The sequence below is a fragment of the Diplotaxodon limnothrissa genome, linkage group LG7 (assembly GCF_057381915.1).
Source record: "Diplotaxodon limnothrissa isolate DT_005_m linkage group LG7, D_limnothrissa_male_GT1.1, whole genome shotgun sequence".
NCBI classification, from domain to species: domain Eukaryota; kingdom Metazoa; phylum Chordata; class Actinopteri; order Cichliformes; family Cichlidae; genus Diplotaxodon; species Diplotaxodon limnothrissa.
Window position 1 is genome coordinate 3518659 of NC_140602.1, and position 14330 is coordinate 3532988.

General features: G+C 39.2%; 1 protein-coding gene across 3 annotated transcripts in view; it reads right to left on the minus strand.

Annotated features, from left to right (window-relative positions):
* Positions 1–4150: 4150 nt before the first annotated feature.
* LOC146627572 (protein arginine N-methyltransferase 8-B) overlaps positions 4151–14330 on the minus strand; it is a 31302-nt gene continuing 21122 nt past the window's right edge. For all 3 annotated transcript variants that reach the window (XM_085357213.1, XM_085357211.1, XM_085357212.1), the window contains exons 6-10: positions 13676–13763; positions 12352–12467; positions 8524–8674; positions 4685–4806; positions 4151–4234 (exon numbers count right to left, since the gene is read on the minus strand). In XM_085357213.1, the coding sequence (XP_085213339.1) occupies positions 4151–4234; positions 4685–4806; positions 8524–8674; positions 12352–12467; positions 13676–13763 (561 nt within the window). The remainder of the gene's footprint in view (positions 4235–4684; positions 4807–8523; positions 8675–12351; positions 12468–13675; positions 13764–14330) is intronic.

Sequence of the window (14330 nt, forward strand, 5' to 3'; positions counted from 1 at the left end):
CAGAAGCACTACCCTTTACGTAGATACACGTTGTAAAAGTGTGATCACATGTGCAAGCGAGAACATATCGTGCTGATTGTCATCACAAAATTGTTTACTCTTTGCATTAAAAGTTCTCTGTTATAAATGTGTGATTTGCCAAACTAGTGACAGTTTAAAAATCACTTATTCACGAGGATGAAGTAAAACACGAGTCATAGCTAGTATGTGGATTTCCCTCCGTGGGTCAGATGTAAATATCACTGAACAAATGTTAAGCTAAGTTCACTCTTTTTCAAGTCAAACTAGGACATTTTTAATGAAGGATACTTACTCACATTTGAATGTAACTCACAAATTTCCAATATTTAATAATCTTCCAAAAGCTTTGTAGTATTCAAATGTGGAGTTTTTGCTTTTAATATATGAATTCAGTGTTTAAATGTTTCGCCTTTACATCTTTTTCAAACATTTCAGGTGGACTTAATAGTGTGAATAACTGTAGCATATGACTCATTGTCAAACAACATTACATTTAACACTACTTTTGAAAAGCCTTTGGTGTTCAGGTTTAGATCGCTTTTTAAGTTCGTGGTTAGTCTTTGGACCAAGATTAACTGTGGTGTTAAATAACATTTCGGGATATTATGGTTGCTTCACTTGGTGAACTGCAGTTATATCTTTTTAATGAACAAACAAAAAATGTCATTTAGTATTTGTCCCACAGCTGTTATTGTTCATGTTATTTTATATTACAGGTGTTGTTATAGCAGTACTGCAAGTTACTAGGCTACATGTGTATTAACATGAGAACTCATCTCAGCTTTATTTTGAAAGACACACCCTTGTTCCCAAGAGACCAGACAGTTGACAAATATTTATTCAACTTTTCACTTTACTATGTTTGGTGCCAAGTATTTATGAAAATGATATTCCTGTAACTTGATATGTAATTTGTAACAATGTGGTTTTGGTAAAAAAAAAAAAAAAGTACTCTCACTAACAGTGAATCACTACTGCCAGGATCTTGCACATTACTCTCATGTAGACATACATATGTATATAAAAAATGGAAATGGCGATAACTTAATAATAGCTATGTGTACAGTTTATGTGAAAAGCACGGGAGGACTTTGTTTCCTTTCTGGCACCATGAAATAAAAATATATTGTACAGCATCACCTGGTGGATATGTTTGGACATTGCAGTTTATTGAGTTTTCAAACTTACAGTACATGACAATATGTGAAACAATATATTCAACAATAAAAAAGTAATACATGTGCAATCAGCATGCTGATTTAATAGATTTTTTATAACTTATTCCGTCGCCATGTTTGTGTTTAATAAGTCGGATGTTTGTCCGAATATGTTTTCTTTCTGAATCTAAAGGTGCTCTTTCGATGCAGGTATTATTATAGATAAATAACCTTTAATTTGAATTAACTGTAAGCATAAATGACTCGTGATATTGCTTATTTGTGCCAATAGCTTTGATCCTGTACACACGATGATCCTGTATAAAATGCACACGATCAAAGCAATTATCAAACCGTGTGCTCTCAGAGGGCAACGCTGCAGCTTGATGCTGTGCTTTCTTTTAGTTGGTAATTACATGAGTTTATTATGATGATCTTCATTCACTACCAACATATGCACACATTGTACATTTTGCTTAGAATTTGGTAGTAAGGGTAGGGGTGGGCGATATAAACGATATACGATAGAAACGATATAAATTTGGCCAACGATAGAGATTTTGACTCTATCGCGATAGCGCATGTTGATGATGTCATCAAGCTGCGCCTGTTTTGGTCGAAAGCAGCGGCTAAAACCATTATCATCTGCAAATTATGCCGGGCGACAGTCATAGCAAAGAGATGAAGCACTTTTGAAATATGGGGAAAGCCAAAAACTGCGCTTCCTCCACTTCCGTAACATTGATTCATTAATGTTGAATTCTCTCGCAGCTCCGTGTACAGCATCCTGCTATGCGATTGCATTTGTCCCTGACCACCAGAATCCCTCACGTTAACTTTTAATCGAGTGGAAAAAAAGTTGGCGTTCATCCTCCAGCTTCACTGTGCTAATGTTATGCTAACATAGCTGTGTCGCTAGCAATCACGTAGCACAACATTATATACCAGGTAGTCCAACTTCAGTAACCCTACAAACGCCACTGCTGTTTAGTTTTCTGTCTTCATTTATGTTGGAAGTGGTAGCAGAGCTGTACGTTTGAATTAGTTTCAAAAATCTCTCAGTCAGAACATGGTATGAAATGTTTAGGTGTAAACTAGCGAGCTAACTTCCTGCTAACTTCTAACTCCGTTAAATTTAATAAATTCTGTTTTCATGGATGCCTGGATGTTAAACTTAATTGTTACACCCGATAAAGCAGCAACGCTGATGATTTAATTAAAGATGAAAAAATTTAGACCGTTTTTAACTCTTAGTGTTCGTTTGACTTTGGGACCTGAAGCGGACGGAGTTTTGGACCCAGATTACTCCGTGAAGCTCCTCACTACGGCAGCCGTAATGCTCTGACATCCATCAAGCAGTGCGGCTTACCAAAGTTGTACTAAAACATTTTTTAACAGATTTCTGCACGCCCAAATTGGTTTGAGGTCAGTAAGCACAACCAGAATTCATACAATTAAAGGATTTTAAGTGTGCCTTATAGCGAGGAAAATATGTTATACAGAAGAAAAGAATATATCGTGATATATATCGTTACCGCACATGCTTCAAATTATATCGCGATATGAATTTTAGGCCATATCGCCCAACCCTAAGTAAGGGCATCTGTGTGTTTTAAGAATGGAGGCTGGATTTGGCAATGTCAAGATCTGTGACGCGTGAGGCGATCCGGAGCACTAATACGAGGTTTCAGATATGTAAATTATCTGCAGATCTTTACTGAATAAATTCTTCACTGGGTACCTTGGCAATGACTGTAGTAAGAGTACAGGGAAATGAAAAGATCCCCATCAGTACACTGAATCCAGTGTGAATCAAAAGTGTGCAATGCAGGGGGAGCCTGAGATAAAAACCAAAGAACCATATCTTGTGGTCCGTACGTTTGCTAGAAGAAACCTCAGTATCCGTCAGTTTGGTTGAAGCCAAGATATTGGGATATAACTAAAGCAGGTCATCAATATTTTATTGACTCCCTTTGTAATAATTCTTTGTTGTCTGTCTAGGATCCAGCTGCATTATTAACAATATGAGTTACGCAGGCTTTCCTTTGATTCCTTGACATGAATTATGCTCAGGCATAGACTAAATGGCTTGAGGCTAGATTTGAAGAACTGCTTAATCTTAAATCAACAGAATAAGAGTGGCTTGTGTCTACATATGAAACCACTGTAAGAAGCTAAACTCAGCAGTGTGGAACAAAACTAGGTACACTTCGGCACTTGGTCAAGGCATTTAGGATGGAAAAAGTATGTTTTTGGCAGGTCAACATCACAGCTCGAACTGACAACACAAAGCACACCGGATGTCCAAACAGTTTAACAGTGTGAACTTTGACACCTTCTATTTTACACGCACTGTAAACCACTACTACACTGACTATGCAAACACATTACCTTTCACATTACACGTTTCTTTGTCCTGGCTGTGGTGTTCAGTCGCTTCTAGTTTTTCTCGCATTGCTAAACTGATACAACAATAAATAAATCATTTTACTGGTAATCATTTGCTACAGTACATGACATTTAAAAAGTTAAATGTATTCTCTACTGTAACAGAATGTGGACATTAGAGTAACTCATTACTGTATTTTAAAATGCCAAATATCGCTCCATAAGGTCCGGGTTAGTGTGGAAAAACAAATACTGAAGAAAACACACAAGTACATCACTCCATCTCACATATACTTACGTCAGTAATTAACATTCATCAAGACTAGAACAGTTTCTTAACACATTTTGTCAGAGTTACATTCAGAATTGCTTAACAGTCAACATCCTGTCTTCATCATACAAGTAGCAACCATATTGATATTGTCAGTGGTGCCAGCTAAACCGGGTCTTTAGCCCGGTCTAATTTCTTCCTCTGTGAGTCTCGGTCCCGCTGTGCATCTGTCTGTGGTCATGAGAGCGTCTTTGTCTCCCTCTGGTGCTCAGGAGTTGCACTCAGCGGGGCACCAATGTCCCCGCAGTGAAACTTAACGCATCTTGTAGTCATGTGATATGGCTGCTTCACACAGCTGCCCTTTGAAATCCAGCTCAAAGGTGAAGTCTAAGTCACGCTGCAAGTGAGCAGAGAGACAGAAATAAAAAAGATGGTGTTCAGTGATACTTCAGACAACAACTGATCAAATACACAGCAGAAAGAAAGAAAATAACAAGTAAGACAAGAGATGAGATCTCCTTTTTGACCAGAGTGCAGAACATGGTATTACGAAAGCAGAGTGTTTGTGAAGAGAAAGCAGGCGCCGCTTCTCCATCCCGTAGGGGAGGAGAGGACACTGACAAGGTCAACAATAGAATCTGTTGTTGTTTGTTGAAGTCACTGCAGGGCTGCTGCCTGCATGACAGGAAGACAAAACTGAAGAGGAAACAGCCTGCTGTGGGCAGGGAATGACTCATTTACACATCTATCTATCTATCTATCTATCTATCTATCCATCCATCTATCCATCCATCCATCCATCCATCCATCCCTCCTAATTTCAAAATATATCCATACCAGTACTTACAACATTTTTCTCATTGGGCTTCATAGCAATTGAGCCAACGATCTCTTCTCCTCTTCGGACTGTTAAATAGTCCTCCAGGTAAAATACTGTCTGCTTCCAGTGGGTGTATGGAGCATCTGGAGCTGCAACACACACAGAGAAACACTTTCACAATACTCACAATGAATGCCTAAAATCAAGAGTAATCATAAATGACTTATGTCACTAATGACTTTCGTAATGATAAACAAATCATTGATCACTTATAGGAACTGTTGACTAGTTGGCAGTTTGGAAAAAGACCTTTTAGTTGGTGTTTATTGCCACATGTCTGGATTAAAGTCTTGTTACTATTTACTGACTTTAATGAACAGCTGCAGATATCTCAGGTGTTTAATTTGTGCAATACACCAACTAAATAACCCAGACTGAAGACAACAATCAGTCATCCCAATGCAGCTGTGCACATAGTTATCCCTTTTACAATGTTTCCAAAGATCTGAATACTATGCAAGCATACAAGAAATTAATCATGAGACTTTTTACCGATACACAGCTGCCTAAGTACCTGATGTGAATTTAACTAAGTGCAAAAAAGGCATGTGTCTTCACCTGAGATCCAGAATACAGCTCTGAAGTAAAATGCAGATAACAAATTTCTTGCCTCTCAACTAAAACTTTTGTCAGACTTCTTCCATTACCATTTCACTTTGTGTCTTTGTAGTCTTTCTTTATCTGCACTCATATAGTTTGCATGAATGTAAAACCTGAAATCCCAGTCCCAAAACCAATGTGAGCATTGGCCAGGATTCTGACCATTGCTGTCAATACCACTTAAAATAAATTAGACTTTTTGTTAGCTTTTGTGTGGCAGCTTGGTGGATCTGTGCTTTGTGAGTCCATAGATAAAAGGGCCTGCCAATCAGCATACTGCTACGCAGGCCAGGGTCTTTTTTTTAGGGCATAGTTCAATAAAGGCACTGAGAAACTAATTCCGTTTCATCTAATTCTGCAACTGCAGTAGATGAAATGGTATTTTTGTACTGACCTAACCTTTTCCTCCTCACCTGACAGTCTGTGTGTGTGTCTGATACACTGTCCTTCACGGCCGCGTGAAAGACTGATGGCCCATTTTAGCCTTTTGTGTGTAATTTTTAATCTGTCTAACCTTTTCAGGAGGAAAGGCCCAAGTTTTGACACTGGAAACTTTGCTTGGCAGACACACTTACAGAAAATCAATAGACGGGACTGTGCTTTGGCAGAAAAAGCCAATGTTAGGAAACAATACATCTCTGAGAATAAGTCACAAGGTCTTGATGATGGTGTACTTGACAAATTAAAGGTGACCTGTGCTTACACACATTTTTTTTAACCAAAAGAGCCAAAAGATATATTTATTAATCCAACAGTTAAGACAGTTTATTCCTCTTTACATTTCAGTTCAATGTTCTCCTTCACCAACAGAGGTCAGTCACACACAGGTTTTAAAATTGCAGTTATTCTCTTAGAATGCCACAATCTCAAATCTTTGGATTGGCCTAATTTCACACAAATTGGGGCCTCCAAACATGCAAGGTGAGAAAGCACTGGTCTGCCATCTATGAAAAGAAGTGAGCACAATGAGGAACACAAAACCTGACAGGAAGTGTGGTTTTTTGCCTTTCCCACTGGGCAAAGTATACAGCTCTGATTCTCATTGGACTGTGATGAAACACAGGGCTTCAGAAACAGGACACTCTTTAACCTGGGGTCTTCTGAATCTATCACTCCTAATTTAGACTGCAGAAAGTGACTTGTGTTATTTGTATGTCCTACTATGAAAGGGATTGGGTTTTTTAAACATAAAGGCAGGTTTTCCCTGATGTGATTCCATTCTTCTTGCAACTGTAGCCACATAATACCAGTAGAAATCCATGGTCTTCTTATCAGGGTTTATTGTTAGTTTCCACACTCAAGACAAAAGGAGACCGGGCCTTTTGAGGTTGTTGCTCCAAAGAAAGTTCAGAATTCTCTCAATGGAATAAAAGAGACTAGTTTTAGAAAATAGTTTTAGATCTGTTTATGTAGATTTGTCTTTATTTAATTTGTTTTTTTGTTTTTTTTAAGAAAAAACGGTGCAGATAACTGGATGTTTCTATCTGGTTATCTCCAAATAATGTCTGTGCTCTATTAATTGCTGATTAGTCTCTAATTATGTGTCATGTCCAAAGATGGGCAGTAACGCGTTACATGTAACCCGTTACTGTAATCTGATTACTTTTTTCAGGTAACGAGTAAAGTAAGGGATTACTATTGCAAAAAGGGTAATTAGATTACCGTTACTTTCCCGTAGGAACGCTGCGTTACTGCGTTACTAAAACCGTGATTTTTTTTGCGAGAATGTCTCATGACAGTGACATAAGCGAGTGCGACGTTCGTGACAACAGCTGTGTGCAGATCAACAATGGATCATATATCGAGTGCAGAGAGAGTATGAGCGTGCAGCGTTTAAAGCGTGGAAGTACTGACCTTACTTTGAGTTTGATTCCATAAAAAGTGACAAAAACATTAGTGTCCGCTGTGCGTGGGAAGAAAACTTCTTTTTACAGCGAAAAAACCCCTAAACTTCCAAACAAGCACCGAGTAGCTACGACGTAATGGGAAACTCACAGAGAAACTCGCGGATTCTTCCACTGACCGCGGCACACCTGCACCAGGGTAAACCTCCGCCTACCCAACTCCTGCTTTACAGGTGAAAATAGAGCAACAGGACCGCTGAGTCTTTGACTTTATTTATTTTCTGCTGTGTTTTACTTGCATCGATTTGAAAGACTGAGTGTAAACACAAAAAAATATATTTTATTTTATGTGCTGGAATGTGCAGAAAATAGGTTTAAATATTAAACAAATTTCTTCCAGTCAGAGAATGTTGCAGATAATTACATTTTTGCTTGATGCATAAAGTTAAAAGATTAAAACTAATAAAACAAGTTTTAAAAAGAGACTTTTCCATTTGATCACATTTTGTATGATGGATTATGCAGAAAAAGTAGAATTGGGCTGAAAGATCTATCACTTTATCACCTACTCAGGTTGTAAATTGTGTTTTTAAAAAGTAACTAAGTAACTAAGTAATTAATTACTTTTGAAAATAAGTAATCAGTAAAGTAACGGGATTACTTTTTTGGGGAAGTAATTGGTAATTAGTTACTGATTACTTTTTTCAAGTAACTTGACCAACACTGGTCATGTCTATCAAAGGTGCAACACGTTTTTCACAGGACTCTATGCAGTCTGTTTCCACACTAATTAAGAAGGTAAAGTAGCAACCAGGTGCTGGTAATCACCTTTAGATGATCAGAAGTTTCTGATATGTAATAATTATGTGTGTGTGTTTTATCACAGTGCCCAGGAGGAAAGACAAAAGCAATGAATCCTGGTAGAGTTATAAGGCCCTTTCAATAAAAAAAAAAAGCAGATAAATAAATAAAATGAAGACATCTTTCATTCTACAGTGAGGAAGATTATTCACAAGTGGAAAACATTCAGGACAGCTGCAAATCTTCCCAGGAGTGGACACCAAGGCAAACTCACCTCGAGGTCAGACTGTGCAATGCTCAGAGAAATTGCAAAGAAAAACAACACTACATCTCTCGCTCTACAGACCTCAGATTCAGAGGGCCAGGAGTCAGACTGCTAGTGGCTGTAAGGCTATTTTTCTCAAATTTTTATGTCTTGATGATGACCAGAAAGTTTAATTGTCACATTAATAGATATAATGCAGCTCGATTACTGAAGCTGTGCATAAACTGGCAAACAAACAGATAGATGAAGAGGCCTTGTACAGAATATGAAGTAAGCAGAAGTGCTGGGTATCTTACCTGTGGAAAAACCTGTCTTCTTGTGACACTTAGTAAATTCAATGTTAAAGTAAGTGACCAGTGCGTGGATGTAGTCATTCCTCTGGATCTGCAGGCAAAAAGATGATGTGAAGGACAGGTCCTCAGGTTTTACTGTGTAGATGTCCACTTCCTGTAAAAGTAAAAAAAAATTTTTTTTACATAAACAAATGACAAGTTTCTTATGTGAGTCATTACATTAAGTTCTCCCTTTCACTGTGATTCAAAGAAAATTCTCAGAAGTGTGCTTTTAGAAATGTATATGAATTCTTTAATAGAGCGCTTTGCTCTTACCTTCACCGGACCTTTTATTTATTCACACAACAAGAAATTAAACCTACCAGTTTTAAAAGGCTGTAAAAAATAAATCTGCAATACAGCGAGGAGAAAAATGACCAACATTAAGATGGAGCCTACAGGAAAGCTTCCACTTGGGTGGCTGTAGCTCAGGAGGTAGAGCAGGTCACCTACTGATCAGAAGGTCGGTGGTTCAATCCCTGGCTCCTACAGTCTGCTTGTCAAATATCCTTGGGCAAGATACTAACCCCAACTTGCTCTCCGATGCATCCATATGAATGTGTGAGATTGGGTGAATGAGGCATGTTGTATAGAGCGCTTTGAGTGCTCCGTGAGAGTAGAAAAGCGCTATATAAGAATCAGTCCATTTACCTCCACAAGTAGAAGCCAGTAACCGCTGTGTAGGATAGACAAGAAGAAGGAGCTGTGCCCATACTTGTCATGATCCAAGTGTTGGGGATCATGTCATGCAAGGCTCTACAACCCAAGTCTATAAATGTCCCCTGATTCCAATCAATTTTACAAGGTCTCCCATATCATCCCAGTGAGTCATGCTAAGTGTGGAGCACGTTCCTCCTGATTCTGGTTTACTGTCAACATAAAGAATTATCTATGATTACTGCACAACATAGCAAAGCTTACCTGAAACCTGCTACCACAGCATAAACATGAAGGCATTTCACGTGGCATCAGTGCTAATAGAAATTCACTGATGGCTTTGGTGCCAGATGCCACATTTGCTGCAGAGGAATGAGCCTTATGTTTGGTGACAATAAAACACTGCAACAATAATATCAGATTTCCCCGGCTGTCTTTAAAAAATAATTAATCCCATAAACACATTTACGAGATGTTTACTCTGGTCATGCAGTATAAACTTCTCAAAGTCACATTTCAAAGTTTAAGACAGCAATATACTGCATTGCAATGTTTATCCTCTAGCAATTACTCCTAAGGCAAAATAAACATTTTAAGAGCACCATCATACAGGTTGTTTTCTTCACGATCATACTTGCTAATGATGCTCCCCGAGTATCGTTACAGTAGTTTTCAGTCAAGGTTTAATAACACGGGGTCCTGTACGTGCTACTCCTCGGTTATACAACTTTAATGAGGTCAATCAGTAATTCATTTAAAGTCAACACAGTGACTTTGAATGGATTTGCATGTCTTTAAAAGGCCTTACACCATTAATACCACTCTTTTCAGTGTGGTATCAATGGTGTAAGGCCTTGATATAAAAACAATCCCAGAGGCAAAACAACCCTATTCCCATCAGCCTCACACACTTTTTATCTCAAGGGCTGTCTGCCTAAGTCAGCTTATACAGAGGGGGAAAACTGAAACTAAAAAACTAAGCTGCAGTGATTTAAGTTACTGGAACTACTCATATGAACAACTAGTTTGCACAAGAAATATTGAACAGACCTTTGCTTTGATTAAAAAGACTAACATGCTTATAAACGCATGGCACAACACAGAAGAGCCACGTCAGCAGGACAAGACTCGGTTGTTCACCTGCATCTAAAGGACAAAGGTCACTCCTTCGAGGATGCCAATGTTCACATTTTGGACAGAGAAGACAGATCCATCCATTCAAGAAAGAGGAGTGAAAGAAGCCATCCATGTCCATCTTTGAACAGAGGCGGTGGCTTACGACACCAACTGTCTGCCATCTGGAATCCAGTTTTGAGATCCCTTCAGACACCATAAGGCCCAATCACATCCTGGGCCATTTGACCTCAGGAAGTCACATGATAGGGTGGCGCTAGGCTTCACCCAAAACCTTGGCTGATTGTGACCCACACCTGTTTTCACACCTTGGCTAATGTGATTAGGTAGAGCAGCGGTCCCCAACCTTATTTGCGCCACGGACCGGTTTATTCCCGACAATATTTTCACGGACCGGCCTTTAAGGTGTCGCGGAAAAATACAACAAAATAAAACTAGTACCGGTATGATAACAAAATAACGCTGAAAACCGATAAAAACCCTGAAAAGCATACATTTCACACCTGAGCCTCAACTCTTGCGGCCCGGTACCAAACGACTCACGGACCGGTAGAGGATCATTAAGGGGTCCATGACTCTCTTGGGGGGACACTTCCATAGGGCTTAAATCTGGGACTCTACACCAATTGCTCTTAGAACTGAAGAAGCTTCTCGGATGAGAGTTGAAACATCTTCAAGGAAACTTAAAGAAATCCAGATGCTTTTCTTTCTAAGCTATTTAGACTAGGATGAGCTGGATGACTGAGAACCTTCACAGAAAAGAAATCTCACTCTTTTTATTTTAAGTGAGTCACTCTTTTTGCTACTTGCAGTTGTCATCTTTCACTGCTCTCTGAGCTCAGCTTATTTTAACAATACTGGAGACTGCACTCTTGTAGTGGGTGCACTGCAATGCTCTATAATACATCGTCAGTTTGACTGGAAGCAGAAATTGTGCTGATAGTGCTGAAAATCATAGCATTTAGATTTCAAAACACCGTGATACGTTATAATTCTGTGATACTCGCCATAGTCATATAGTTGCTATGGGACCATAGCAGCTTTGACTCTAGACAGTTCTCAGATCACAGTATATGCTATATGGGCAAAAGTACTGGCCCACCTACATGTTACACCTTGGCAATGGAAACCATGGAACGATGCTCCTAGCACAGTTTTTGTGCTGATGTTAATGCCTGAGGAGGTCTGTGGCTCTTTAGTTAACATGTGCCTCAGCGCTCATCGATCTCTGCAAATTTTCTTTGTGGCTGAGTTGCTGTGGTTCCTAAATGCTTCCTTTTGTCAATAATTTCACAAACTAAAATTGTTGCAACAATTGCATCCTATTACAGTAACACATTCAAATTCACCGACCTCTTCAGAGCAATTATTTCTTTCACAAATGTCTGTAAGGGCAAATGGGATGCCTGCGTGGTAATAGGACTGAAAACAGCTGAACTCAAAGCGGTGAGGAAAGACTTGTAAGGTGACAAAAGTATGAGCTAAAAGGGGAACATGAAAGAGGCAACACTGAAATGAAGGTATAACCGCACAACAATATTCCACCGGGACAAAGGTGAGACAGGGCAGAGCCATCTAATCAAGGCCAGCGATAAGACGGTCACTATGACAAGGAGCACAATCAGGGAGACTAGACAGACTGCTATTGGCATGCATGGCAGTGTGATCAGGCAAATAAACACAGAGGGAGCCACAGACAGAACATCGAGGTGGCACTCATAACAGCCCCGGTATGTTAGACAATACGTTTGCCAGTCAAACAATGTCATTGGGTAGTTAATCAGTAGTTAACGTGCAACCCTGGTGTGTTTTACCAGGTTAATTATGTCACAAACAGAACTGCTAAACTGTATTTCCAGAGCAAGAAATGAAATCTGAAGCTCAGAATTGGCATTAAACCCTTTTTATTGTTGCTTCAGTTAATAATCAGCAATGGCAGCGCTGCATATTGGCTGATCAGGCAGTGAACATTACCCATGAGCCAAAATATGATTCACTAACCTTGACCAGGCAGGAGTTGGTCACCACCTGTTTGGGGTCTACTACGTCCACCAGGGGTTCCTTCATGGCCACATTACGGATACACGTCATGTCAAAGCCATACACGTTCTCCCACCCTGGTAAATACAGCGTCACAAAATGATTTGTTATCACATTCTAAACATATTTAGAATTAATATTTTCTTCTGTTATATTTGCTCCAAGTTTCTATTTGGTTTATAGAGCCGGCAAAAGCCACAGGATATGTAAACATTTGGACTGAATATGAAAAAATAAATAAATAAAAATCTCTGGTTGGGGGCTTTGCTCGTCCCAGAATAGTCTCATCTAAGATCCTAGAGAGATATATCCTGACATTTTGGAATGATTTTCATTTTGACAGATGAAAGTCACATTGTATATGGCGATGAATTGTCAACACGAGCCCCTTGAACACAGGCAGCATTCTTTCCCTGAATATCCTCGTTGCGCAAGTGAAATTGGTGCATAAATTATTCACAAAGCACCTTAAGAGAGTGTGTGAGCAAACATCTCTGTTGTGGCCCAAGAGGCAGGGAAGAACTACTTGAACGCGCTGAAATACTGGTGATAATGAACAGGTCACAAACCCCCGGGGGCTTTTGTAATGCTGTGTATTTGCATTTCCTGCTGCCCACTTAACTTACTCTGCAGCCCAGAGAAGCACTAATGACTGCAGGATGCTCTTAGAATGCTGGAGTGCTACAGAAAGGCACTTCCAACTGAGATAAAGGTCGTCTTTGGCTCCGTGCCACTGGAAAAAGTTTGCCGTCAATATGTACACTTGTCTCAGCGTGACTTTGTGCATAGAGCACTTCAGAGCCACAGCAAGCTTAACTGAACTAGCCAGACATAAGAAGACCAATATGATATGATTGGCTAGATTTTATCTGGTGCACTGTGGTTGTATAATTTCCCAGATGTATGGAGGAGTGTGAGTAGGAGGCCTACTGACAATTGTGTTGTCATTTTGGGTTGTGCGCAGACTTTATGCTGCTTTATGTCCAGCAGCAATAAATCGGCCTCAGTGCTCCTTGCAGGGTTCATACAGGGGATCATACAGAGATGGAGAGGCTTGTTGACTTATAATATCAATTATCGCGCCCAGTCTTGTACCTCAGGAATAGTTTAAAATTATTTGCAGAGCTGGAAAGGCTGTGTGTGTGTGCCCACAGTGGAGAGCAGAACGTGGGTGTGTTGATGGTGCTTTCTGCATCCATCCAGCAAGTCGTATTTCTGGTTACCCACGCTATGTACAGGACAAGTAAGTGGCAAAAACATGATTTTGGCATTAAACTGCACTTACAGTGTATTTTGAAGTCTTTGTACTGCCTGTCCTCTATGGCCACCACATACAGGGAGGCCCGGTCAGGAAACATTAATCCACCAGGTTTCTGGAAAAAACCCCAGAGATGAATTAGGAATGCATCGAAACTGCAAAACGTTTGACCAAAATAAAATAAAATTAACTGAAAACTAACATGTAGATCTTTTTTTTTTAAATAAATAAATAAATAAATAAATAATAATAATAAACTTTATTTATAAAGCACACTTAAAAACCAAGGGTATGCCAAGGTGCTTAACAAGTAACATAGAGAATAGAAGGAAGATAATAGAAATAGGACCAAAGCAACAGGTACAGAGCAAACAAGAAATTAAATGAGCATAAAAGTGCATAATATAAAATCATAAAAGAAATATTAACTAGATTGAAAGGCAAGATTGAATAAGTGGGTTTTTAGTTGTGATTTGAACAGTGCAATGGAATCAACCCGGGACTTCAGCCGAGATCTGTTAACAGCGAGTGCAGACAGCTGTGAGTGTTATTAGAAATGTAATCCTGAATCTGTTCAACTGTCCTAACATTTGAGAATATTATAATTCCAGCTTTATACTTTCTGTGTTTTATTACTTTAAACATTTTGTGTCGGTGGTGGTTGCTTGGTTTGAATTTCGTA